General features: G+C 37.3%; 3 protein-coding genes, 2 long non-coding RNA genes and 1 pseudogene across 7 annotated transcripts in view; 2 read left to right on the top strand and 4 right to left on the bottom strand.

Annotated features, from left to right (window-relative positions):
* The window catches only part of LOC127504879 (zinc-binding protein A33-like), a 47,731-nt gene extending 28,255 nt beyond the window's left edge, over positions 1–19,476 (bottom strand). Inside the window, exon 1 of the mRNA XM_051880021.1 lies at positions 19,391–19,476. The gene's annotated coding sequence lies outside the window, so the exon portion shown is untranslated. The remainder of the gene's footprint in view (positions 1–19,390) is intronic.
* The window catches only part of LOC127504877 (E3 ubiquitin-protein ligase TRIM39-like), a 60,712-nt gene extending 41,222 nt beyond the window's left edge, over positions 1–19,490 (bottom strand). Inside the window, exon 1 of the mRNA XM_051880019.1 lies at positions 19,391–19,490. The gene's annotated coding sequence lies outside the window, so the exon portion shown is untranslated. The remainder of the gene's footprint in view (positions 1–19,390) is intronic.
* LOC127504881 (E3 ubiquitin-protein ligase TRIM39-like) overlaps positions 1–22,398 on the bottom strand; it is a 55,590-nt pseudogene extending 33,192 nt beyond the window's left edge.
* LOC127504892 (uncharacterized) overlaps positions 1–24,292 on the top strand; it is a 72,565-nt gene that overhangs the window by 37,497 nt on the left and 10,776 nt on the right. The window contains exon 2 of the long non-coding RNA XR_007927507.1: positions 21,202–21,533. This is a non-coding gene — a long non-coding RNA (uncharacterized LOC127504892). The remainder of the gene's footprint in view (positions 1–21,201; positions 21,534–24,292) is intronic.
* LOC127504875 (E3 ubiquitin-protein ligase TRIM39-like) lies at positions 14,037–19,518 on the bottom strand. 2 transcript variants are annotated; one of them, XM_051880017.1, is made up of 7 exons: positions 19,391–19,518; positions 18,520–19,076; positions 18,153–18,248; positions 17,526–17,759; positions 16,271–16,421; positions 15,565–15,600; positions 14,037–15,441 (listed from the first exon to the last, which is right to left on the bottom strand). In XM_051880017.1, exons 2-7 carry the CDS (start codon positions 19,072–19,074, stop codon positions 14,903–14,905), a joined length of 1,611 nt encoding a protein of 536 aa, XP_051735977.1. In that variant the 5' UTR covers positions 19,075–19,076; positions 19,391–19,518; the 3' UTR covers positions 14,037–14,902. The 2 variants fall into 2 exon arrangements, with proteins under 2 accessions (XP_051735977.1, XP_051735978.1); XM_051880018.1 differs by having other exon boundaries at positions 15,565–15,591.
* LOC127504889 (uncharacterized) lies at positions 22,792–23,896 on the top strand. Of its 2 annotated transcripts, XR_007927502.1 has the most exons (4): positions 22,792–23,018; positions 23,155–23,355; positions 23,506–23,611; positions 23,748–23,896. It is a non-coding gene; the product is annotated as an uncharacterized LOC127504889 (long non-coding RNA). The 2 variants fall into 2 exon arrangements; XR_007927501.1 differs by lacking the exon at positions 22,792–23,018 and having other exon boundaries at positions 23,051–23,355.

The following is a 24,292-nucleotide window of genomic DNA, read 5'->3' as shown; positions in this document are numbered from 1 at the left end:
TATAAGCCAACACAGGAGAATACATAAATATGTTTCTAAATATGCAAACTGTTGTTCATCGCGATTTCAAAATAAAAGTTTAAACCCTTGCTCTGTGTTTGCATGTTTTGATGTTGTGATCTTGTTCAAGAAATTACAGTAGTTGTAGCATTTCTATTGTTAAGAAGTGGCCAAATATTAAAGATTAAGTGGACATTTGAATTAAATGTTGTTTTGCCAATATTAAAGATTTATCATGCTGTAAAGTGTAACAACAACAATTACCATGACGTTGGTGCCCTCTGCAGGCATTTGTTATAACACGTAATGTACATATGTAAGTTGATTATGTTTGTTATGTATATTAAATTGAACTGAATTATATTAAATGGCCTAATGGTTAGAGTCAGACTGGTAACACAAAGGTTGTGGGTTCGATTCTCAATATCGGCATGAAAGGACTGAGCTGCCCTTGAGCAAAGCACCTAACCTTCGAGTATGGGTTACAGCCTTCACGTCATGTCACTTTCACTTATTATTGCTTCATTGATATCATATCTATGTATTTTAAGTCATTTTATTGGTTATTGTTCACTTAGGTCTATTTTTATTACCACAACAAATATATCCAATTAATCGTCAAAATAATCAACCGATTACTCAACAAAAATAATCGTTAGAGCTCTAAAGGAAAGTAATGACAATATGTCATCTACATTGCTGGATAATTCAAAGTATTTTTTACACATAGGGTAAAAGTTTAGTTGGTTAGCACAGTCCACTTAGCCCCTGCTGGCAGATGCCGTAACTACACCATTCTATGGCCAAAAGTATCATTCAGTAATTTACATGTAGCCATGTATACTGACATGCAACGTATAAATTATATTATAGACGTTGTGCTCATGAACAAAGATGACAACAGGTAGGTTTTGCATTTCTAGGTGTCATGCACAAGCCAAGCAACTGCCATTGAGATGAATAGAAATGTAACAGATAGCTTTTTATAAGGCGTTATAGACTTCCTTATTGTTTGATAAGGAATAAACTGAAAGTCTAAATGAGGAGTACAAAGTACAAAGTTTTTCCTGGAGACGCAGTTGTACTACAAAATTTTAGGTTACATGAGTAGGTATAAATTCCTCAAAATAATAAAGTATAGTAACTAAGTACTGTAATCTGTCAGTTATTCCAGGTCTTTAACTGCTAGGCTACACCACCACAGGCGGTCTAATTCTGGATAACTTGAGTATTTCCATATGAAATTGATTATAAGGAATTGTTTCATGACACACAAACACTGATAGTGGGGACAACATGCAATCATTATGGTGACATATTCCAGTGTATTCATAAAATCTATTATAACAATGTTAATATGAACAGTTGTTTGTCAAAGTAATTGATTATCATCTCTCTCTGGTGTGTAGAAGAAACTACTAATGTCTCTACGAGCTCCAGTGAAGAACAACAGCATTTAATACTATCAAGAAAGGATCTTTCTATATACTTTAAAAGACAAATGTTTTATTTTTCAAATAAATAACCTAATAAATAAAGATCCTCTAAACATCATGCGATTTTCATTTTATGGAGCAGTTTTTACTGGACTTTTTTTCATTCTGTCTACTGGTCAAGTTCTTGTTTCTGAAGTCTGACATGATATTACACATCAAACACACTTTTAAATAACAATAAATACTGCTTTTGATAACACTGCTTCATGGTATTAAACTCTACTAAACTCTTACATTTCTGTCACTTACCTGTGAGTGAATATCAGATGTAATCACTAGTTTCAGAGTGTTTGAATAAAAAGGTTGTTGTCTGAAGAAGCTTTTAGTTCATCTGTTATAGTTTCACCTTCAATAAAAACTTTCACTCACCTGCTGTGATGTCATACATAGCTCCGCCCATATTTCATGAATATGAAAGCGTGTAGGCTAAATAGTCTTAGGGTAGATATGCCTATAGTAATCATTCATGTTAATGATAATTTCATAACTAGAATTTTATGAAGCCCAGCTGTATATAATTAAATAAATGCCACACAATAAACATGATCACAAGTTAAATTGTCATTCCTGCGTCTTGTTCAAGGGTAAACTAATATTGGCATTTAAAAGTAAAAACAAACAATATAAAAGCATGCTAACAAGTTTCTAAGCCAATGTTAATGTGATTTTAATATAATAAAAAGGATACTAGTTTTCATAAAACTGTTGTCACTGTACAATTGCACACGTCACGATCCTGAAGCGCGAATCTGTATAATTTAAATTTCAACGGTTATTTAGACGGTCCGTCTGAAGAGAATCTGTAAATTTATCAAGCTAAGATATGTGAGTATAGATTTTGTTAAATTTTCCATGTCAGAACAATGTAAATAATTGCACAAAACCTACGTATTTTAGAGTTTTAAGAAGGTGAAATATTCATTTAATCCTTGAATTTTATGAAATTCTCGTCAACACTTTATAATGTCGATTCTCAGTGCAGCACAGAAGAAGACTCGCCGGTAAAACAACATAAAAGAAAGAAAGAGCTCGCAGGAGGAAAAGCATCTAAACATACTATGTCAAATACACTTACAATATGGTGCTCTTTCGTCGCTCTGGCCTGTGAGTTGCAGTGTGGATACTTGAAAAGGATGCTTGCATGAGCCCTCATACTCAGAGACGAAGAGTGTTGTTGTGTTTCTGATCTACACTGCCAGTAGGTGGCACGAATGCCCTATTAAACCCTCTGGCCCTCTTTGGTCATTTTTGACCGAAAAATTTTATATTTTGAAATGTTAAAAATCGTAGCTTCGTTGGAATGAGATGACACTTGGTGACTTTTGTCGCATTAGCAATATGAACACACAAAAATCAAGGACATGATTCGGACATGTTAAAGGGTCGTAAAAAAAAATAGTCACGCTTACCTTCTTTTCGGTCAAAAATGACCGACATAGGAAATGAATGGGAAATACGAAAACTCAGAGAATCTTTTGTTGGTACAAACTACAATTCAGACACTGTGCAGAAAAAAAGTGCACAGCACTGAAGGGGGGACACTCTAAAATGCCAAGAGTGCAAAATAGACACATCCAACCCCCCTCCCCACACACACATATATATGAACTAGCTCAACTATAAGACAGAGCAAGTTTATACAAATGTGTGAAATAAAATCAAAAATTCAGCCACAAAGCAGTAAAAAAATGAACAGCAAGAAAGAGGTTACACTCAAAAACATCGAGAGTACAAAACAGAAACACCCACTCAAACACACAAATGAACCGGTTTGGCTGTAACAATATGGTAAAATTGAGCCAAAACTCAAATAAGAGGTTGAAATCAGATCAGACCCAGATTTATTAAGCTGTTATAAAACACACCTGTTCATTTTTGTTATTTTTTATTGAATTTTGATGTTATGTGTGACAAAATGTCCTCCTCTGTGTTCAGGTTTGACTGCAGTAAAATTAATGCAAAAACCGACACTTCAAATCAACATTTTAAACAAAAAAAAATCGAAACCTTCACAAAGTAGTCTTTGAGAATGTCTAAGTATAAATCCAAATCCAAAACTTAATAAAAATAAGTATTTGTGTCCAAAAACCACTAGAGAAGCCACTTTATATAGAGCTCTATAGGAATCTAGTGGTTACACCATGGCATTGCATAAGTTTTTCTTTTTTTACTCTCACCAAATGGCACTAATCTACCTTCAAAAAAATTGATTTTAAATGCCTTGTCTCTACTTTAATATGGAATACTGCTTTAATTGAAAAATAATTTTAAAAAATATTAGAAAAAAATTTTGTATTATTTCCAATGGGGAAAAATAGCTAATAAAAATTGTATAAATATTGCATAGTATCATAAAATACCCTCAAAATTTTAGATAATAATCAAAAAATATTATTGAACAAAAATATATTACATTGGTTTTCCTGAAAAACAAAAAAGTTACTTTTCAAGGCTTCGGTCACTTTTGACTATTTGGATTATCTACCATTTATTTCTTGTTTTATTGAGGAAAAACATGTTATTCCTCATCCTGCCCAATGTTTTCCTTCAAACTATGTGCAAATTGAAGTCTATAAAAACAAATATAAATGTATGAATGTAGCCCATGCTATACATTATATCTAAGAGCAGTATGTTTTTCATTACTGTTATAACTTGACCGAATTTATTGACTTTCAGTATCATGCAGAATTTACTATTTAATCTCGCAACAGATTCAGTTCAGTAACTCTGAATTCGTTAGTGAATCTGGATTAATCACTTTTGGGGGCGATGACACTAATGATGATTCTTGATCTTGACAAGCAGTTATCTACTATATTTGATTGAATAAACATGACAGAATTGATCTTAAGCATGTAAAAACAAATACTTAAGTTTCTTTCTTTCTGGTTCCCTTCCATTTCTTTTTGCTTTACATTTGCCACAATGGTAATGGCACATGGTAATTTACTGTGGTCATTTTTAGACTTGATGGATGTAAAAGATGAAAGTGAAAAACTGAACGATGTTGTTGCATTTTGGTTGCAGTCAGATTATGTAACTATAATTATCATAAGAGTAGTACACTACATTCCAAATCTTCTGAAGTCATGTGATGTTTAGAGTGAGGAACTGCGACCTGATGAAACATCTGAAGGTGTCATATTTGGATTCAGTTCATCACAAAAAGAAACTCTACATCCATTGATTGTGTTTTTACTGTTTTCAGCCTCAAGATGGCGCTGTGGTGGGTAAAGAGTTGACAGTCAAGATCACGTTCAAGAACCCGCTGTCACAAATGTTGAAGAACGTTTTGTTCCGTATAGAGGGATTGGGAATGCAGAGCGTCAGAAAGATCACGTATAGGTAAGACTTTCAGTGTTCAACAGCATTTTAATTTCAGCTGTGACGTGTTCATGCACTTTAGATTTGTTTAAAAACATAAATTGTACTACATTTAATATGATGTTTAGAGTGAAAATCTTCCAGAGAGTTGATATTGTGTTTCTGTCTGTCAGTGATGTGGAGAAGCTTGCGACGGTTACACTGATGGAGAAGTTTGTTCCCACCGTCTCCGGCTCTCAGAAGCTCCTGGCATCGATGGACTGCCGTCAGCTCACTCATTCGCCGATATTGTGCTCAAACCAAAATGAAAAACTCTTTCATTGTGAAGCCTTCTAATGCTCTCACTTATCTTGAAGAATATTTACTAGATTGAAGGGTCATAATCACTAAATAATAATTCAGTATTTTTATTCAGAACTGGTGTAAGTCAACAATAAAGATCCTTCATGTTTTTTTTCATATCCTGTCTGTCTGTTGTAATATTTATGTGTGTAGATGTACATGAACTTAAATCATTCTCCATTTACATATTTATTTGCAAGAAATTTAGTGTACAAGTAATGTCAGTTACAGAATTGAACACTTGTCTTTATTCAGATGCTGCAGTTATTCCAATATAAACCAAGAATTGCAGCATTTTACAAGTAATTTCAAGTTAACACCTGGAGAGGAGAGAGAGACATAATGCACAATGGAAATTACCTTAACAGGTGTAGAAGTTTAGAATATTATGCAGAATTTCACCATTTCATATTAAATCATATTATGTAAAAAACAAAAAAAACATAGCAAATTTGAAAAGCTGATTGAGAAAAAAGAGATGAAATACAACTGTAGCAGATGACTACTATTATATTCTGTTGTGTGGAACTGAGTAAGAACTGATGACCGCACGGCTTGATCTTTGGTTGACCAGTCAGTGCGAAGGGGCTTTTTATTCCTGCCCATGTACAGATCGAATATTCAAGAATATTCAAGCTTATCCATTTTGGTTTTATTGTTTTTCCATTTGGCGAATTAGAACAAAGTGCGATAAAAACAAAAATAAAAATATGAAAAAAACAACGCTAGATTAGTTCACTTATGTTCACAAGAAGGGTCGAGTGTGTGATAAATGACTGGTTTCTTCATTTTTCCATTTTGAAGACAAAAATTAGAAAACAAACTAACTATCTGAAGGTACACAGACCGTATTCTATGGTCAGATAGCATTTCTATTGTTGGTCATTTAAATATATCTGTGACAAATATGTAATATAATATATATATAATTGGGTTTTGGAAGATCCTTAAAGTTTGTCTCGTATTTGTCCTGTCTTTGATGTCAAAGCGGCTTGAGGCTGTGTGTGTTCTTGTGGTTTAATCAGACAGAGTTGGTGTGACACCATTGAGATGAATGATAATGGTAATATGGTCTTCTTTTTGTGTACTTTGTACGCATTTTATCTTGTGTATGTCTTTTTCAATATAATGTATTTAAACATGAACTAGACTCAAAGCTTCATTCTACTTTGAATTATCCATAAAATCCATGTAATCATTGTGCAGTTACTTTTTGTTTTGCAAATTCTAATCCTCTAAAAACAGCTCATGCATTGATAATCTTTGCAGATTTCATGATTTATATTTAACTGACAGGTGTGATGATCAGTGGCTTTGAGTTTTTACCTTTATCATTAAGGCATGGGTCAAACCCTGGATAGAGTTTGTCAGTGAAAGTCTGACCAGTGAAAGAGTAGATATGAGAGCCGGAGCCCACATCATAAAAAGAGACCAGACCCTCCTCATAATCCACAAACACTCCCACCTTCTCAGGTTTCACTCTCAAAGATAAAGAGACATATGGATCATCACAAGCTATATATTGATTCCCATTAATCAGCATCAGAATCCAGACTCCATTCTTAGGTTTCGCTGCAATGTCCCCCTTCCTGTTAATGGATTCTCTGGCCACTCCTAAACCCCACCCAGTCTTTCCCTTCACCTGCACCTCATAGTAAAATCTCCCTGAACTGAATCCCTGCTTTGCCAGAACAGATCTGTCAGCTAATCTCTTTGGGTTTTTTGGGACATTCTGCTTAATGTATCCATGACTGACTTGTTTTCCATCATCAGACAGGATGAGATATGGATTCGCCGTATCAGGATCCAGAGTCACATCCACTGAGAGAGATCAGACATTATCAATCAACTTCAGATTAAACACTTTTAGATGTACAGTATATAATACAGATTATAACAGAGTATTGTAAGTGTATTGAAGAAAATGGTGTCAACCACACTGTACCTGCATACTTCTGCACAAACTTCAACCCTGTGAACACAGATGACAATATAATGATGAATTATTCATGGGAATGTTTTCAGATTATCATTGAGTTTATCTTCATTGGCAGCATTAGTGGTATGTTGTCAGCAGATAGACGAGGAACACACGTGGTGATTGATGAAGGTGGTGACTGAGTGCGTGACTGAGTTGACTCCCTGACATGTAAAACAAACAATGTGTTTACAGGAAATATGCAATAGAAGTCAATGGGACAAACATGTTGACAATTTGCAGGGTCTGTGCAGAACATAAAGCTTTGAGGGGTGGGGTGGGGCTTGGGGGGAGTGATTTAGTAAGTAATTTTATAACAGTCTAATGCTAACGTGGCAAGTTTATGTTATAGTCATTTTTTTAAACAGTATGATCCTTTGCATTTTAAGATAAAATAATTATCTGCAGTGATCACCAGCAGGTCACCAATGCTTAAATTTAATTTAACCCAGAATATTCTTTGAAAAAATTATTTTCTTTGATAGTAACTGACAATCAAATCCATGCACTGTATTTAAAATTTACATACCAGTTTGACTGAGTTTTTTATTTAGAGTCCCATCTAGAGTTTTCTTCAGTAGAGACAGAGCATTATACAGAGAGTTCACATTCACATCAGAGTCACAAACACTCGTCTGATCATCTCTGCAGAACATCTCCAGAGGACTCTCATGTTTCTGGCATATATAATCCTCCAGGTTTTCCACAGCGTTGATGAGTTTGTGTTTCTTTAGTCGTAGGACTCTGAGATGAGGCTCCAGATGAGAGTCACAGTACGAGATTTGACACGTCAGGCAGGACTTCACAGCTTTCTGCTTTCTTTCATCACAGATGTCACAGAACACCTCAGATTCTCCTAGTTTGAGCTTCTCAAAGTGTTGCACAACCTCTCTGAGTGTTGTATTAATCTTGAGATCAGGTCTTCTGCTGAATCTTTCTTTACAGAGTGGACAGAAGCTGATCTGTGTGTTCGTCCAGCACTCGCTCAGGCAGGTTTTGCAGAAGTTGTGTCCACATGGAGTAGTGACTGGATCAGTGAACACTTCCAGACAGATGGAGCACTGGAGCTCCTCATTTAGTGCTGGACCACTGGAGGATGCCATGACTGACAAAACAATGAAGAGAAGCAAGAGAAAAATTTTGATAATATTAATACTCAAAGATTTTAAATATTTCTCCACTGATGGCCCTTCAAAAGTAGCTGTATATTCTGACAAAATATTTATTTTCCAAGTGACATAAAGCACACATATTTCACTGTACACATGTGACATAAAGCAGTTCAGAAAAGTGTTTGGGACTGTGTGACTCTTGTGCTGCTTTCCAATTCAGTTCCAGTTATGTTGTTTTACTTCGACTCCAAACATAAAATAACCTTATTTTGTTGGCTTTGTGGGTGTTTGTATGACATAAAACATGAGCATGAATATGAAAATGAATTTTTCTGGAATTTCAGGTTTTTGAAGAGGAAATGCACAAGTTCCCCACAAGTTAGACCAGTTTACAAGACTGAATAATAAGAATTTAGCTGCTGAAGTGCCGTCATACCTGTGGTTGCGTAGCCTAGAGTTGTTAGTTTTTAAAGTGATGGGTTGATCACGAATTATTTAATATGACTCGGGAACAATGAGTCATTTCAGAGTGTTTCGGAATTATACTGCAACAACATCTCCAGGCAACACAACCACAGGTATGACAGCACTTCAGCAGCTAAATTCTTATCATTCAGTCTTGTAAACTGGTCTAACTTGTGGGGAACTTGTGCATTTCCTCTTCAAAAACCTGATATTCAAGAAAAATTCATGTTCATATATTTTATGTCATACAAACACCCATCAAGGCAACAAAATAAGATCATTTTATGTTTGGAGTTGAAATAATAGTGAGTCTGCTAAATATAATGTACTATAAGTTAAACCAGTAACCACTGATTATATGAAATCAAAAGTACTAGATATTCATTTCTGTCCTGTTGGAAAAAGAATACTGAAAATAGTATCTCTCCTGGAGACACCTGTCCTGATATAAAACTGATCATACAGAAAGGGTTTTTTTTTGTATATGAAAGACAACACAGAATAAAAGGGCAGTTCAAGTACTTTCTGTTTCTGAAGTCTTTTAGTTGTGTGACATGACAGAAGAAATCAAACTTTACTTTACAGCCAGAATGACATACTCATTAACAATATTCTGATAGTATTCCAGTTTAAAACTGCTGAACAAGCTCTTACATTTCCATCACTTACCTTTGAGTGAATGTCAGCTGTGATAGCTAGCTTCCGTGTGTCTGAATAAAGTTGTCTGAAGAAGCTTCCAGTTCATCTGTTTTATTTACTTTCACCTTCACTGAATTCTTACTCTCTGCTGCAGTGATGTCATAGCCCCTCCCACAGTCATGAATATGGAACAGTTTCTAATTCATCCCTGCTGAGTGTGCAAACACTTTAACGTCATGGTTGTGTAAACTTTTATAGCGGTGAATGAGAGACTTCATTAAATATATATTTTTTGTGTTTCCATTTGTGAAAATAGCAAAAGAAAAACTCCATAATACTCCATAGTTCACAATTTTCAAAACAAGAGAAAAATAGAGAGCGATTGATAACGGCAGTCAGAAGAGAGAAAGATGTAATTTTTTACCGTCACTCCCACAGCCGCTGTATTAAAAACACCCTCACAGCAGCATTAAAAGCCCGCTGAAGTGTGTTGGAACGCGCAGCATTATTCACTGTGTTGACGTAATTTCAACTGAAACAGGAAGACAGGGCGGGACATATCGAACAGCCCCGCCCATTTTTAAAATAGCCAATAGCATTTCATTTATACCATAGCTCAGCCAGAGGCGTTAAACTCTGTAAAACCTCCGTTTCCTTCTAATGTCTAACAGTTTCTCCTCCTAATGCCCTCTATATCACTTTTAAACACTTTTGAAATCTGTGCAGAATTCAAATGGGTCGGATACCTTTTGTGGTCTGAGCCAACTCGCAGTCGTTAATCACAGGGTTAAGAAACAGTAGCACGTCGAGATTATTGAGGAGTCTTACGTGTAAACTTTACTGAGGGTGAGTTCACACTTGTAGTTTGGTTCGTTTGGTTCATTTGGACCAAAAAAGAAAAAAAAACATGTAGTCCTGGTCCGATTAGTGTTCAGATTGGCAATTTTATCACCAAACCAAAAGATAACAAACCTAAAGGCACAGGGATACATTCACAATGTGATTGGTCAGATTTTATGACGTATTGCCTATTTTGAGGCGGAACTTACCGAACATCCAAAACACTGCTGTGTGCTGGGATAAATGGGCTTGTTGTGTGTGTAGCCTGCATATGATGGTATTTTGGCCAGCTGGGAACTCGTGAAGAGCTTATAAAATGTGTAAAGGAGTCAAAACAGCGGCGGGAATCCATCTGTCACACACAAATGATCTGCTGCGTGGAGACGTGCGTCTGATGCCTGTCATATGCAGACTCACGACTATGACAAGAAAAACCGATATGCGTGAGGATTCTGTCCTTTTTAGGGTCTCATCTTCCTGTTTTTGGTTCGATTACATGTCTTTGGTCCATGTTGCGTTCATATATCATTCGAACCACACCAGAGTTCGTTTGGAAGTGGACAGAGACCCATTTTTTCAGCGGTCTCAGTCCGCTTGTTTGGTGCGCACCAGGGTTCGGATGGCAGCGTTCACACATGCTCAAATGAACCGCACTAACAGAGCAATCGCACCAGGGTTCGTTTTAATCGAACCAAACATGCAAAGTGTGAACGCACCCTGAATTCTGTTGCAAGTCAGCAAACAACTTTCTAGGCGTGGACTTGGATTCTTTCACGATGCGGGCACGTTGGTCTCCTGTATGCATTCAGTCATTACACGTCTGATCCAGTCCAGAACTGGACGTTAAGTCCACGTAGGTTTATGAAGCAGAGGGATCAAGGGATCTCGCCTCACCACCACCCTTTGCACGTGATTAAAAAGTGGCCCATGACTTTTTTTGCCTTCCCACCAATCCGTTTACTCTCAGCGGTGCTGCTCGGAGTACGAATGGATGAAGTGGATATTTGTTGTTCGTGGCCCTGTGCTGACCCACTAAGATATGGTTTCAGACAGGCCTGTTGACTCAGACCCCGGGTATGATTTAACACCCCCATCCGGACTTGTGGAGACTGTGGGTGTGGCCCCTGAACGGGGCGCAGTAATGTGTTCTGGTCTCTTGAGATTACAGATACTATTCTTTACTCTAGGGCCCCTCCACGAGGTGCCTGTATGCTTTTAAGTGGAAGCTTTTGCCTCTTGGTGCAGGCAATGTGACCTGCCCTGTCGGTTCAATACTGGAGTTCTTGTGGAGTCGTTTTTCGGCAGGAGCAGTCCCAACCACTCTAAGGTTTATGTGGCAGCTGTATCTGCTGAGCAGGTTCAGATGCTGCAAGGGACGAGATGGCTTAGGCCTTTCCGCCCTGTATGAATACCCTCATGGGACCTTTCTGTTGTCCTGGAGTATTTAACAGCTGACAGCCTTGAGCCATTTGAGTCAGTGTCACACAAGTTCTTTACTCTCAAGACGGTTCTTCTGATGGCTTTATCCTCTCTTATGAGAATAGGGGATCTACAGGCGGTTCCGGGCTCCCAGGTTTTTATCTGCTTGAGCGGACGCTTTCCACGTTCTTCTAGCTACTTTCGGGTACGTGAAGGCGTTATGGTATATTGTTCCTATAGCAATGGTCTTGCAGTGTCGAGAGAACCTATAAAAAGGGAACGTCTTGGTTACGTATGTAACCTTGGTTCCCTGAATAGGGAATGAGACACTGCGACGCCAGCCGTTCCCCTACCTTCGAGTAGTAGCTTCCTTTGTCCTGAAAAACTGATGAAATGGCGCCTAGCATGCCGATTTAAGCATACGTGACGTATTCTTGGGGTGGTGCTAAGCGCCACTGGCCAATCAAATTGGCGTGATGGTACAAGGGCTTCAGACATTCGTCACACCGAAGGTGTTCCCATAGCGATGGTCTCGCAGTGTCTCATTCCCTATTCAGGGAACCAAGGTTACATACGTAACCGAGACGTTTCTCTTCATCCGCTCTCAACTAAACAATGGTCATGTGACACATTACGCTTCTTAAAGAACCCTTAACGTTAAACATTTCAAGGGAGTACTATTACTCATACATTTGTCAATTTTTTTAAACATTGAATGAACTAACAATAGCATGAATATAGAAATATGTAAATATACATTTTAATGAAAAACATATCTGTTGACAGTCACAGCTACCATTTAGATGTTTCTTAGTAGAAACATAAATTGTCATTAACATTGTAAATATTCATTGTCCAGTGGGTTTAATCCATGGTCACTACATTATTCTACTGCCAAATAGCATCTTTCTCCATTATTAGTCAAGTAAATATACATCTGTGACATATATATATATTAGTGGTGGGCCGTTATCGGCGTTAACGTGCTGCGTTAACATGAGACTCTTATCGGGCGATAAAAAAAAATATCGCCGTTAATCTATTCTCAAAGTTGGGTTGGGAGCTGGGTCTATACTACGCAAGCTATGATGACTTTCACCTTGATATTTTAGCGCAGATGTATACCTAGCCGAATTGCACTGTAGGGGGGCGAGAACGAAGCCGCCGGGTTTGCTTCAGGGAAAATTTATTTTTAAGAAGCTTCCCAATGGAAACCTCGACAAGACTAAGGTTGTTTGCACCTTGTGCAATGCGGAATTAGTTTACTGTAGGAGTTCTTCCAGTCTCAAATACCACCTAAACGCAAAGCATCCCTTAGCTAATGCGGAAGATGCCGGGCCAAGCATTGATGTAGCGCAGAGGAAGAGTCGTCAAACTACTATGTTTGAGTGCAACCGAGGCAAGCCCGTCAGCACAGCTCTATCAGCCAAGCTAACTAATCTCCTCGCTCGGTGGATTGCCACCAGCTGCCGGCCCATCAGCGTGGTTGAAGATGATGGGCTCGAGCTTGTTCTCCAGGTGGCCACAGGTGACCCATCTTACAAACTACCTGCGAGGCGAACTATCATGAGGAGAATACATGACCAGCACGTCGCAGAGAAAGCCGCAAAAGATGAGAAGATGGTAGAGGCGAGGTGTGTAGCACTGACTGGGGACCATCGCTGTTTCGTTTTGCGTTGTTTCCCTGGCCTAAAATCTAGTACTGCCACCTTGTGTTGACATTGTGAAAATGCATGGCGGGCCACATATCATATATTTTAATGGACAAGCTGCGGGCCATTTGAAATTCATCCGGGGGCGCAGTTTGACGCCCCTGGTATAGAGGGATTGGGAATGCAGAGCGTCAGAAAGATCGCGTATGGGTAAGACTTTCAGTGTTCAACAGCATTTTAATTTCAGCTGTGACGTGTTCATGCACTTTAGATTTGTTTAAAAACATACATTTTACTACACTAATATGATGTTTAAAGAGTGAAAATCTTCCAGAGAGTTGATATTGTGTTTCTGTCTGTCAGTGATGTGGAGAAGCTTGCGACGGTTACACTGATGGAGAAGTTTGTTCCCACCGTCTCCGGCTCTCAGAAGCTCCTGGCATCGATGGACTGCCGTCAGCTCACTCAGGTGCACGGATTCGCCGATATTGTGGTCAAACCAAAATGAAAACCACTTTCATTGTGAAGCCTTCAAATGCTCTCGCTTCTCTTGAAGAACATTTACCATATTTACTGGCATCTACACTAAATAATAATTCAGCATTTTCATTCACAACTGATGTAGGCCTAAGTCAACAAGTCTGTTTTATTCATATTCTGTCTGTCTGTTGTTTACTGTGTGAGCAGATATTCATCGTTCTCCAATGTGTATTTGCATAACATTTAGCAATACGTTTAGTTTATAAGCAGTATCAGTTAGCCTATAGAATTGAACACTTGTCTTTATTTACTTGCTGCAGTTATTAAAATATACAGTAAATCAAGAACCACAATATTTCACAAGTAATTCAATGTTAACAGCAGGAGAGGAGAGAGAAAATGGCTACAGAGATTTCTTTACAAAATAATATGTAGAAACACTCTGGAAATTGTGCGTATTATGTAAAATTTCGCCATATAATATTATTATACCAAATTGTGTAAAATTTAGTAGATTTGAAAAGCAAAAACAAAGTATAAATGAAAGAGAAAAGCAAACAAATCTTGATTAGAAATATAAAGACTCATTTTGGCCATTCAAATGTAGCCGTGATGAAATATATTTTTTTCAAACAACATAAAACTCACAAATATTTCATTATACAGTCATGGCCAGAATTATTGGCACCCTTGTTAAATATGATCAAAGATGGATGTAAAAATAAATATGAATTGTTTATCCTTTTGATCTTTCATTCAAATTGTTTGTAAAAAAAAATCTAACATTTTATGAAATAAATGTTTTTCTCCAAAACACACTGGCCACAATTATTGTAAATTTTTAATAAGTAAAATATCTCTGAAGTATATTCCCATATTCCCATATTTACAGTTTTTTTTTTTTCAATGAAAGGTGAGATTTTTGAATTATTATTTTTTTTTTTAATAAAAGAAAAAAAGGATTAACAATGCAGATTTATTTTCACAGCTGCCTTTGCTCATATTTACCAATATTTATTGCCAATAATTCTGACCGTGATTATAGTTGATGTACTTGATTGTGCAAATTGTTTTTTGGTTTTCATTTACATATTCTGAAAACATCACATTCATAGTAAATCTTTTCAGATTTTTTTTTATTTTTTATGCGGATCAGCTGACAGGTGTGATGATCAGTGGGTTTGAGTTTTTACCTTCATCATTAGGGCATGGGCCAAAATATGGATAGAGTTTCTCAGTGAAAGTCTGACCAGTGAAAGAGTAGATATGAGATCTGGAGTCCACGTCATAAAAAGAGACCAGACCCTCCTCATAATCCACAAACACTCCCACCTTCTCAGGTTTCACTGTCAGAGATAAAGAGATAGATGGACTTTCCAAAGCTTTATATTGATTCTCATTCCTCAGCCACACAGTCCAGTATCCATCCTCAGGTTTCAGCCAGATAGTCCCCTTCCTGTTAATGGATTCTTTAATCACTCCTAAACTCCACTTAGTCTTTCCCTTCACCTGCACCTCATAGTAAAATCTCCCTGAACTGAATCCCTGCTTTGACAGAACACTGGTACAGGCATCAAATCTCTTTGGGTTTTCTGGGACATCCTGCTTAATGTCTCCATCACTGACTTGTTTTCCATCATCAGACAGGATGAGATATGGATGTGCAGTATCAGGATCCAGAGTCACATCCACTGAGAGAGATCAGACATTATCAATCAACTTCAGAACAAACATTTTCAGATGTACAGTATATAATACAGATTATAAACGAAGTATTGTCAGTGTATTGAAGAAAATGGTGTCAGTCACTGTACCTGCATACTTCTGCACACACTTCAACTCTGTGGACACTGATGACAATATAATGATGAATTATTATAGGAATAATTTCAGGTTAACAGTGAGTTTATCTCTATTAACAGCATCAGTGGAATGTAGTGATTTCTGGTTATGTATTATTGTTTGTACATGGATAGTTATGTCATGTTGCTTATATGTCTCTAAAGTAAGTTAAAGTAATACTGCAGTAACTGGCTATGGCATAAGTTAAAGTTTGGATTTAACTTCACATAGACTAGGTTTAGTAAGTGATTTTATCATACCAGTTTAATGCTAATATTGCAAGTTTAAGTTATATTGTGTTTTTGAAACATTGTGAACGTTTGCAGACAGAGATAAAAATAATTGTGATGACCATCAGCAGGTCACCAATGCTAACATTTTATTGGTTACACTTTATTTTAAGGTGTCTTTGTTACATTGTCATTAAACATTTGTGTTGAGTAATATTAAGTAACTACATGAACTTACTGTAGGGTTAGGATTAGGGTTTGGTTTGGTTTAGGGTTAGTTGCAGCATGTAATTATGCATAATTAATAGTTATTACCATACTAACTACATGTAACAATGACACTATAAAACAAAGTGTTACCCTTTTATCCCATATAGTCCTTGAAAATGTATTTTCTTAGATAGTTACCAACAAAAAAATCTATACACTGTATTTGACATTCACATACCAATTTGACTGAGTTTTTCATTTAGTGTCCCATCTAGAGTTTTCTTCAGTTCAGTCAGAACTCTTTTCAGAGAGTTCACATTCACATCAGAGTCAATCCTGATCTCAGTCCAGTTCTTGGTGGGTGGATGATTGAACTGGGATGGGTCCATCTACAGCAGGAGAGAGAAGTGTCACACTTATTCAGTTATCTTGTCTTAGTTTCATTTTCATGAACTTTTATTTTGCTCAGCATTGTTTCCTGTTTCCTTTGTTTGTTACTATGGTTACTGATTAATTTGATCACACCTTGTAGTATTCTGTTCATTATCTGTGTAGATTTAAGTTCCTGCGAGTTCTCGTTTCACTGTCGGTTATTGTTTGTGTAATGCTTGTGCTTAGACACACTGTCTCATGCACTGTCTCGTGGAATATCTGAGTTTGTTTTCTTATTAAATCATTTTGTTTTAGGAATCCCTTGACTCATCTTCATCTTTGGACTTATTTTTAAAGAAGTTAATTCATTTTTTTTTATTTTTTTTTTTTTATGCAGGACCTTTCTAAGACAATTGAGGCAAGACACCCCAGATGAATAGTGTAAAATATCCAAAGTATGGATATAACCATACCACGCCCAGTTGATTGATTACTTTAAGAATTGCTAATATTTTCTGTATTCAAACTTGTACTAAATAAATGAGGCATCTCATTAATTATACACTGATTTGTGTAAATACCCAGAACATAAATCTAAACACTGGATAAAGCCAGGTTCAAAATTCTTTGTTGACATATTAGAGTTGAATGTTTTTACTGAGGGAATTTTTTAATTTCTCCTTTTATCATTTCATAAATTAGAAAATACTGACAACAGCCAGAAAAAAAGGATTTTCACCAGATGTGCAAGTTAGGTGAATTCAAACTATCTCTCAAACTATCTCTGTGTTAGAAGTTAGTTTTGTTAGGCAGGAGTGAAGTCTGAGGGAAGATCACGCTGTTCTTGCCCTCGAGGGCACAGAGTGTGAGCACTGTGATTTATTTTCCATCAAGGTGTTCCCTGACCCTGCCAACCTAAATTTGAGGTCATGATAAAATGGAGTCAGATAAAAGTTTAATTGAAATTAAATTACTTTGCACACCAAAAAGACAGAACATGCAGGAAACCTTCAGCCACACCACTGGACACCGTCGTTGGGCCAGTTGTGTGAATCTTACAGAACAGAGAGTTTGACCTGTAATATTGTACATGATGACTGATGAGACAGATGTTGACAGACCTGTATGAGGTGGAGATGATCGTCAGTGTGTGAGAGCTGCTCCAGCTCAGTGTTTTTCTTCTTCAGCTCAGTGATTTCCTGCTGCAGCTCTTTAATGAGATCTTCAGCCTGTTTCTCTGCTTCTTTCTGCTGTTCCTCCATCATCTTCAGCTGCTCAGACTGACATCTCTCAATAGAGCGGATCAGATCAGTGAAGATCTCAACAGTGGAGGATTTCTCTTTCTCTGTGTTTTTCTGATGAATGAAAACAGTTAAAAGTTCTATTTGTTTATATATTACATATTATTTAAAGGGATTGTTCAACCCAGAATGAAAATTCTCTCATCATCAATTAACCGCATTAAAATGTTAAAATTTTCAGTGGAATACAAAAGACACTCAAGTGCAATATGCCAAGATTTGTGAACTATATGGGAAAAAATGTGTTTAGAGCAACTTGAGGGTAGATGATGGCAGAACTCTCAATTTAATTCAGTGTCTTTATTAATTAAGTTGAAATATTATGATGCATAACATTTTTTGAGATGTATTTTTTGGTAGGATAGTTAAACAGAAAGTGAAATGGGAGAGGGGGATTGAAAAGGACCATGAGTCAGGATATGATCTTGGGTTGATCGAAGCACAAACCTTTCTCAGATCTACTGAGTGTTTGATCTCTTGAATCTTCTTCATTCTGTCTTCGATCATCTGATGAACGTCAGTCTGTCTCTGAACCAGCTGATTCTAGAGAAAAACACACATTTATCACTGAATTTAGCTTTCCATATTCTGACAGTCTTGTTTGATTTTTTCTTTTTAAACAATTAAAAACCATATTAATTCAAAATTATAGTTCTGAATCTTCTAATCCTGACAGTTTTGCAAGTAACAAGTAACTTATCAGAAGTAATGAAAAGACCATTGGATTTGGGTCAGGTTCTTCAACATGTCAAGACACAGGAAAGAAAACTGCATTTCACAGGGTGTTTAAAGTGTTTTGTCTGTAACTCTTTACCTTCTTCTCTCGACTCTCCTCCTCTATAGGAACAGTGTTGTGAGTCCTGTGTTCTCCTTCAGAGCAGAACATACAAACACACGTCTGATCATCTCTGCAGAACATCTCCAGAGGTCTCTCATGTTTCTGGCATATATAATCCTCCAGATTTTCCACAGCGTTGATCAGTTTGTGTTTCTTTAGACGTGGGACTCTGAGATGAGGCTCCAGATGATCATCACAGTAAGAGCTTTGACACGTCAGGCAGGACTTCACAGCTTTCTGCTTTCTTTCACCACAGATGTCACAGAACCCTTTAGATTCTCCTAGATTGAGCTTCTCCTTAAATTGCTGCACAACCTCTCTGAGTGTTGTATTAATCTTGAGATCAGGTCTTCTGCTGAATATTTCTTTACAGCATGGACAGAAGCTGATCTGTGTGTTCGTCCAGCGCTTGCACAGGCAGGTTCTGCAGAAGTTGTGTCCACATGGAGTGGTGACTGGATCAGTGAACACTTCCAGACAGATGGAGCACTGGAGCTCCTCATTTAGTGCTGGACCACTGGAGGACGCCATGACTGAAAAGACAAGTAGCCTAATGACAAATATCTGGGAGCCACAGTACAGCAATTGTAACAGGTTTTTACAACATTTTAATGCCATCACGAGAAGACATTTTATAAAAGACAACACAGAACGTGAGCAAAACCTACTTAATAAACATCTGTAAACACCTGTTTAATGGAGTTTTTTTCACTGAATTTTTTATTCTCTCTGCAGTTTAAGTAGGCTACTTCCTGTTTCTGACATGTGACATGAACACATAATTTTACTAACATTCTTACGCTGCTTCATGCTATTAAACTAGTGAACTTACATTTCCATCACTTACCTGTGAGTTAATATAAGATTTGATTGTTAATTTCAGAGTTTCTGAAAAGAAATGTTGTTCTGAAGAAGCTTCCTGTTCATCTGTTTAGTTTTACTTTCACTGAAGTCTTGCACTGAGCTATATGACAGCACACATGCAGTGATGCCATATAGCTCCGCCCATAATCATAAATATGAAACTGTTCCTAATTCATCTCTGCTGAGTGTGTAAACAGTGTAATAAATATATAGACAGACTATATGTGTAGTTTTGTTTAGTTCCTTAATTTTTGATGACAGCAGGGGCAAATAAGTTATCACAGTTTATACAATTTCAGTTTGTTTTAAACTAAACATGATTCACAGTAAAATCTTGATTTCCTGTGTCGGTAAAACAATATAAAGGCTTTCGAAAGTGAAGTCTGAGAGAAGATCACGCTGTTCTTGCCCTCGAGGGCACAGAGTGTGAGCACTGTGATTTATTTTCCATCAAGGTGTTCCCTGATCCTGCCATTCCATCCTAAATTTGAGGTCATGATAAAATGGAGTCAGATAAAAGTTTAATTGAAATTAAATTACTTTGCACACTAAAAAGACAGAACATGCAGGAAACCTTCAGCAACACCACTGGACACCGTCGTTGGGCCAGTTGTGTGAGTCTTACAGAACAGAGAGTTTGTCCTGTAATATTGTACATGATGACTGATGAGACAGATGTTCACAGACCTGTATGAGTTGGAGATGATCGTCAGTGTGTGAGAGCTGCTCCAGCTCAGTGTTTCTCTTCTTCAGCTCAGTGATTTCCTGCTGCAGCTCTTTAATGAGATCTTCAGCCTGTTTCTCTGCTGCTTTCTGCTGTTCCTCCATCATCTTCAGCTGCTCAGACTGACATCTCTCAATAGAGCGGATCAGATCAGTGAAGATCTCAACACTGGATGATTTCTCTTCCTCTGTGTTTCTCTGATGAATGAGAACAGTTAAAAGTTCTATTTGTTAATGTATTACATATTATTTAAAGGGATTGTTCAACCCAAAATGAAAATTCTCTCATCATCAATTAACCGCATTAAAAAGCATAATTTTCAGTGGAATACAAAAGACACTCAAGTGCAATACGCCAAGATTTGTGAACTATATGGGAAAAAATGTGTTTAGAGCAACTTGAGGGTAGATGATGGCAGAACTCTCAATTTAATTCAGTGTCTTTATTAATTAGGTTGAAATATTATGATGCATAACATTTTTTGAGATGTATTTTTTGGTAGGAAAGTTAAACAGAAAGTGAAATGGGAGAGGGGGATTGAAAAGGACCATGAGTCAGGATATGATCTTGGGTTGATCGAAGCACAAACCTTTCTCAGATCTACTGAGTGTTTGATCTCTTGAATCTTCTTCATTCTGTCCTCGATCATCTGATGAACGTCAGTCTGTCTCTGAACCAGCTGATTCTAGAGAAAAACACACATTTATCACTGAATTTAGCTTTCCATATTCTGACAGTCTTGTTTGATTTTTTCTTTTTAAACAATTAAAAACCATATTAATTCAAAATTATAGTTCTGAATCTTCTAATCCTGACAGTTTTGCAAGTAACAAAAATCTTTTATCAGAAGTAATGAAAGACCATTGGATTTGGGTCAGGTTCTTCAACATATCAAGACACAGGAAAGAAAACTGCATTTCATGGGGTGTTTAAAGTGTTTTGTCTGTAACTCTTTACCTTCTTCTCTCGACTCTCCTCCTCTATAGGAACAGTGTTGTGAGTCCTGTGATCTCCTTCAGAGCAGAACATACAAACACACGTCTGATCATCTCTGCAGAACATCTCCAGAGGTCTCTCATGTTTCTGGCAAATATAATCCTCCAGGTTTTCCACAGCGTTGATGAGTTTGTGTTTCATTAGACGTGGGACTCTGAGATGAGGCTCCAGATGATCATCACAGTAAGAGCTTTGACACGTCAGGCAGGTCTTCACAGCTTTCTGCTTTCTTTCATTACAGAAGTCACAGAACACCTCAGATTCTTCTAGATTGAGCTTCTCCTTAAAGTGTTGCACAAGCTTTCCGAGTGTTGTATTAATCTTGAGATCAGGTCTTCTGCCGAATTTCTCCTTACAGAGTGGACAGAAGCTGATCTGTGTGTTCGTCCAGCACTTGCTCAGGCAGGTTCTGCAGAAGTTGTGTCCACATGGAGCGGTGACTGGATCAGTGAACACTTCCAGACAGATGGAGCACTGGAGCTCCTCATTTAGTGCTGGAGCACTGGAGGACGCCATGACTGAAAAGAAAAGTAGCCTAATGACAATTATCTGGGAGCCACAGTACAGCAATTGTAACATTTTAATGCCATCATGAGAAGACATTTTATAAAAGACATCACAGAACGTGAGTGGAAGTGTAATTTTTCAAGCAAAACCTACTTAATAAACATCTGTAAACACCTGTTTAATGGAGTTTTTTTCACTGAATTTTTTATTCTCTCTGCAGTTTAAGTAGGCTACTTCCTGTTTCTGACATGTGACATGAACACATAATTTTACTAACATTCTTACGCTGCTTCATGCTATTAAACTAGTGAACTTACATTTCCATCACTTACCTGTGAGTTAATATAAGATTTGATTGTTAATTTCAGAGTTTCTAAAAAGAAATGTTGTTTTGAAGAAGCTTCCAGTTCATCTGTTTAGTTTTACTTTCACTGAAGTCTTGCACTGAGCTATATGACAGCACACATGCAGTGATGCCATATAGCTCCGCCCATAATCATAAATATGAAACTGTTCCTAATTCATCTCTGCTGAGTGTGTAAACAGTGTAATAAATATATAGTTTTGTTTAGTTCCTTAATTTTTGATGACAGCAGGGGCAAATAAGTTATCACAGTTTATACAATTTCAGTTTGTTTTAAACTAAACATGATTCACAGTAAAATCTTGATTTCCTGTGTCGGTAAAACAATATAAAGGCTTTCGAAAAGAAGCTAAAAATAAATTATGAATGCATGGTAAACAAAAAAAAAAAAAAATGCTGTCCGTTGTCTGGCCACCGTATGACGAGTGCACACGTCACGATCCTGAAGCGCGAATCTCAGCCATTTAAATTTCAACCGTTATTTTGGCGGTCCGTCTGAGGAAAATCTGCTGATTTATCGAGCTAAGATATGTGAGTTTTGATTTATTGCATTTTCTTGTCAGAACAATGTAAGTAATTATCATCAAATTTATGAAATTCTCGTCGACAGTGTTTATTCTCAGTGCAGCACAGAAGAATGTTTCAAATATGCTTACAATATAGTGTGCAGTCGCTACTTTTTTGTCTCGACGGTGTGTTTGGTTCAGATACTGGAGGAGCTGAAAACGATGCATGAGCCCTGATACCTGGAGAAATGAAGGGTGTTGTGTTATCTGGTCCATACTGCCAGGTGGCGCTAATGCACTATTTTGTTCTGTTAACGAAACGAAGCAGCAGCAGCCCAGGGCTCACAGATTCACAAGAAACTTCATAGTGAGAATAGCATATCTAAAATGTAACCGTTTTAAATGAATAATATATGCCAGTCCATGCTGGATATTAATGGTTTAATCAGAGAAATGAAGAGAGAGAAGGCGTCACTGGAGGTAAAGTTGATGGAGAGAAACCACAAGCTGAACGGTTTGTACAGGATAATGATTTATTTCATTCTATACCTTAATTACTGTTTGTGTTTGTCTTTACAGTATTTTATTTCTTTCTGCTTTCATAAATTGATTCACTGATTCTGTTCTCACAATTCAAACTTCTACCTCAGTTCTCAACTGGTTTTGGTTCAGGATTTTATTATATATGCAGTGGTGAACCAACACTGAAATGAACAGATCGTGTCATGATTGAACAGATGACCTTAAAATCAAACATTGGCACATGCACAGATATGTTTCAGTCTAGGGCTGCACATTTTGTTCCGTATAGAGGGATTGGGAATGCAGAGCGTCAGAAAGATCCCGTATAGGTAAGACTTTCAGTGTTTAACAGCATTTTAATTTCAGCTGTGACGTGTTCATGCACTTTAGATTTGTTTAAAAATACATTTGACTGAATTAAATATGATGTTTAGAGTGAAAATCTTCCAGAGAGTTGATATTGTGTTTCTGTCTGTCAGTGATGTGGAGAAGCTTGCGACGGTTACACTGATGGAGAAGTTTGTTCCCACCGTCTCCGGCTCTCAGAAGCTCCTGGCATCGATGGACTGCCGTCAGCTCACTCAGGTGCACGGATTCACCGATATTGTGGTCAAACCAAAGTGAAAAACGCTTTCTAATGCTCTCGCTTCTCTTGAAGAATATTTACTAGATTGAGAGTCATTTAAGCTGAATAATAATTCAGTACCTCTGCTTCCCACAGGTTTGAAATATACTTGCAGTGGTAGCTGGGTGGAAAATCCTCCTATTACCCACGGAACAAAAAATGGTCTACTACATGTGACAAACAACAAATAATGTGTGATTTTTAACAATATAAGGAATTTCCAGAAGAAGAAAAAAAAAACTTTGCGTGACTTTTAAATATAAACAAGCCCAAAATACACAGGGACTCATATTCTGAAATGTCTATACTATTGCGGGCTGATCCTTCAGATGAGAGAGATATTATATGCATTATTACAACCGTCTAAAACATATTATATAAAGGCCATGAAGTAGTACATTGTCATAATTCACCAACTTGAGTTCATTAGCAATCGCTTGGCATACACGTGCGCTATTCACTGATTGGGAATAACTTTGAAGCAGTCTGAAGCGCTGTTGCACGAGCCTGTGTGACATATCCACCCACTGCATCTCTGCAGCGCACGTGGGAATGTCAGCAGTGTGGCTGGGAAAATGTAGGAAAAATGTAGGAAAAAAATGTAGGAAAAAGTTTCCTACAACAGTTCTCGCGCACACAGA

Source organism: Ctenopharyngodon idella, chromosome 22, assembly GCF_019924925.1.
Source record: "Ctenopharyngodon idella isolate HZGC_01 chromosome 22, HZGC01, whole genome shotgun sequence".
NCBI lineage: Eukaryota > Metazoa > Chordata > Actinopteri > Cypriniformes > Xenocyprididae > Ctenopharyngodon > Ctenopharyngodon idella.
The sequence above is the reverse complement of the archived record's forward strand: the minus strand, read 5'-3'. Positions and strand labels throughout refer to the sequence as shown.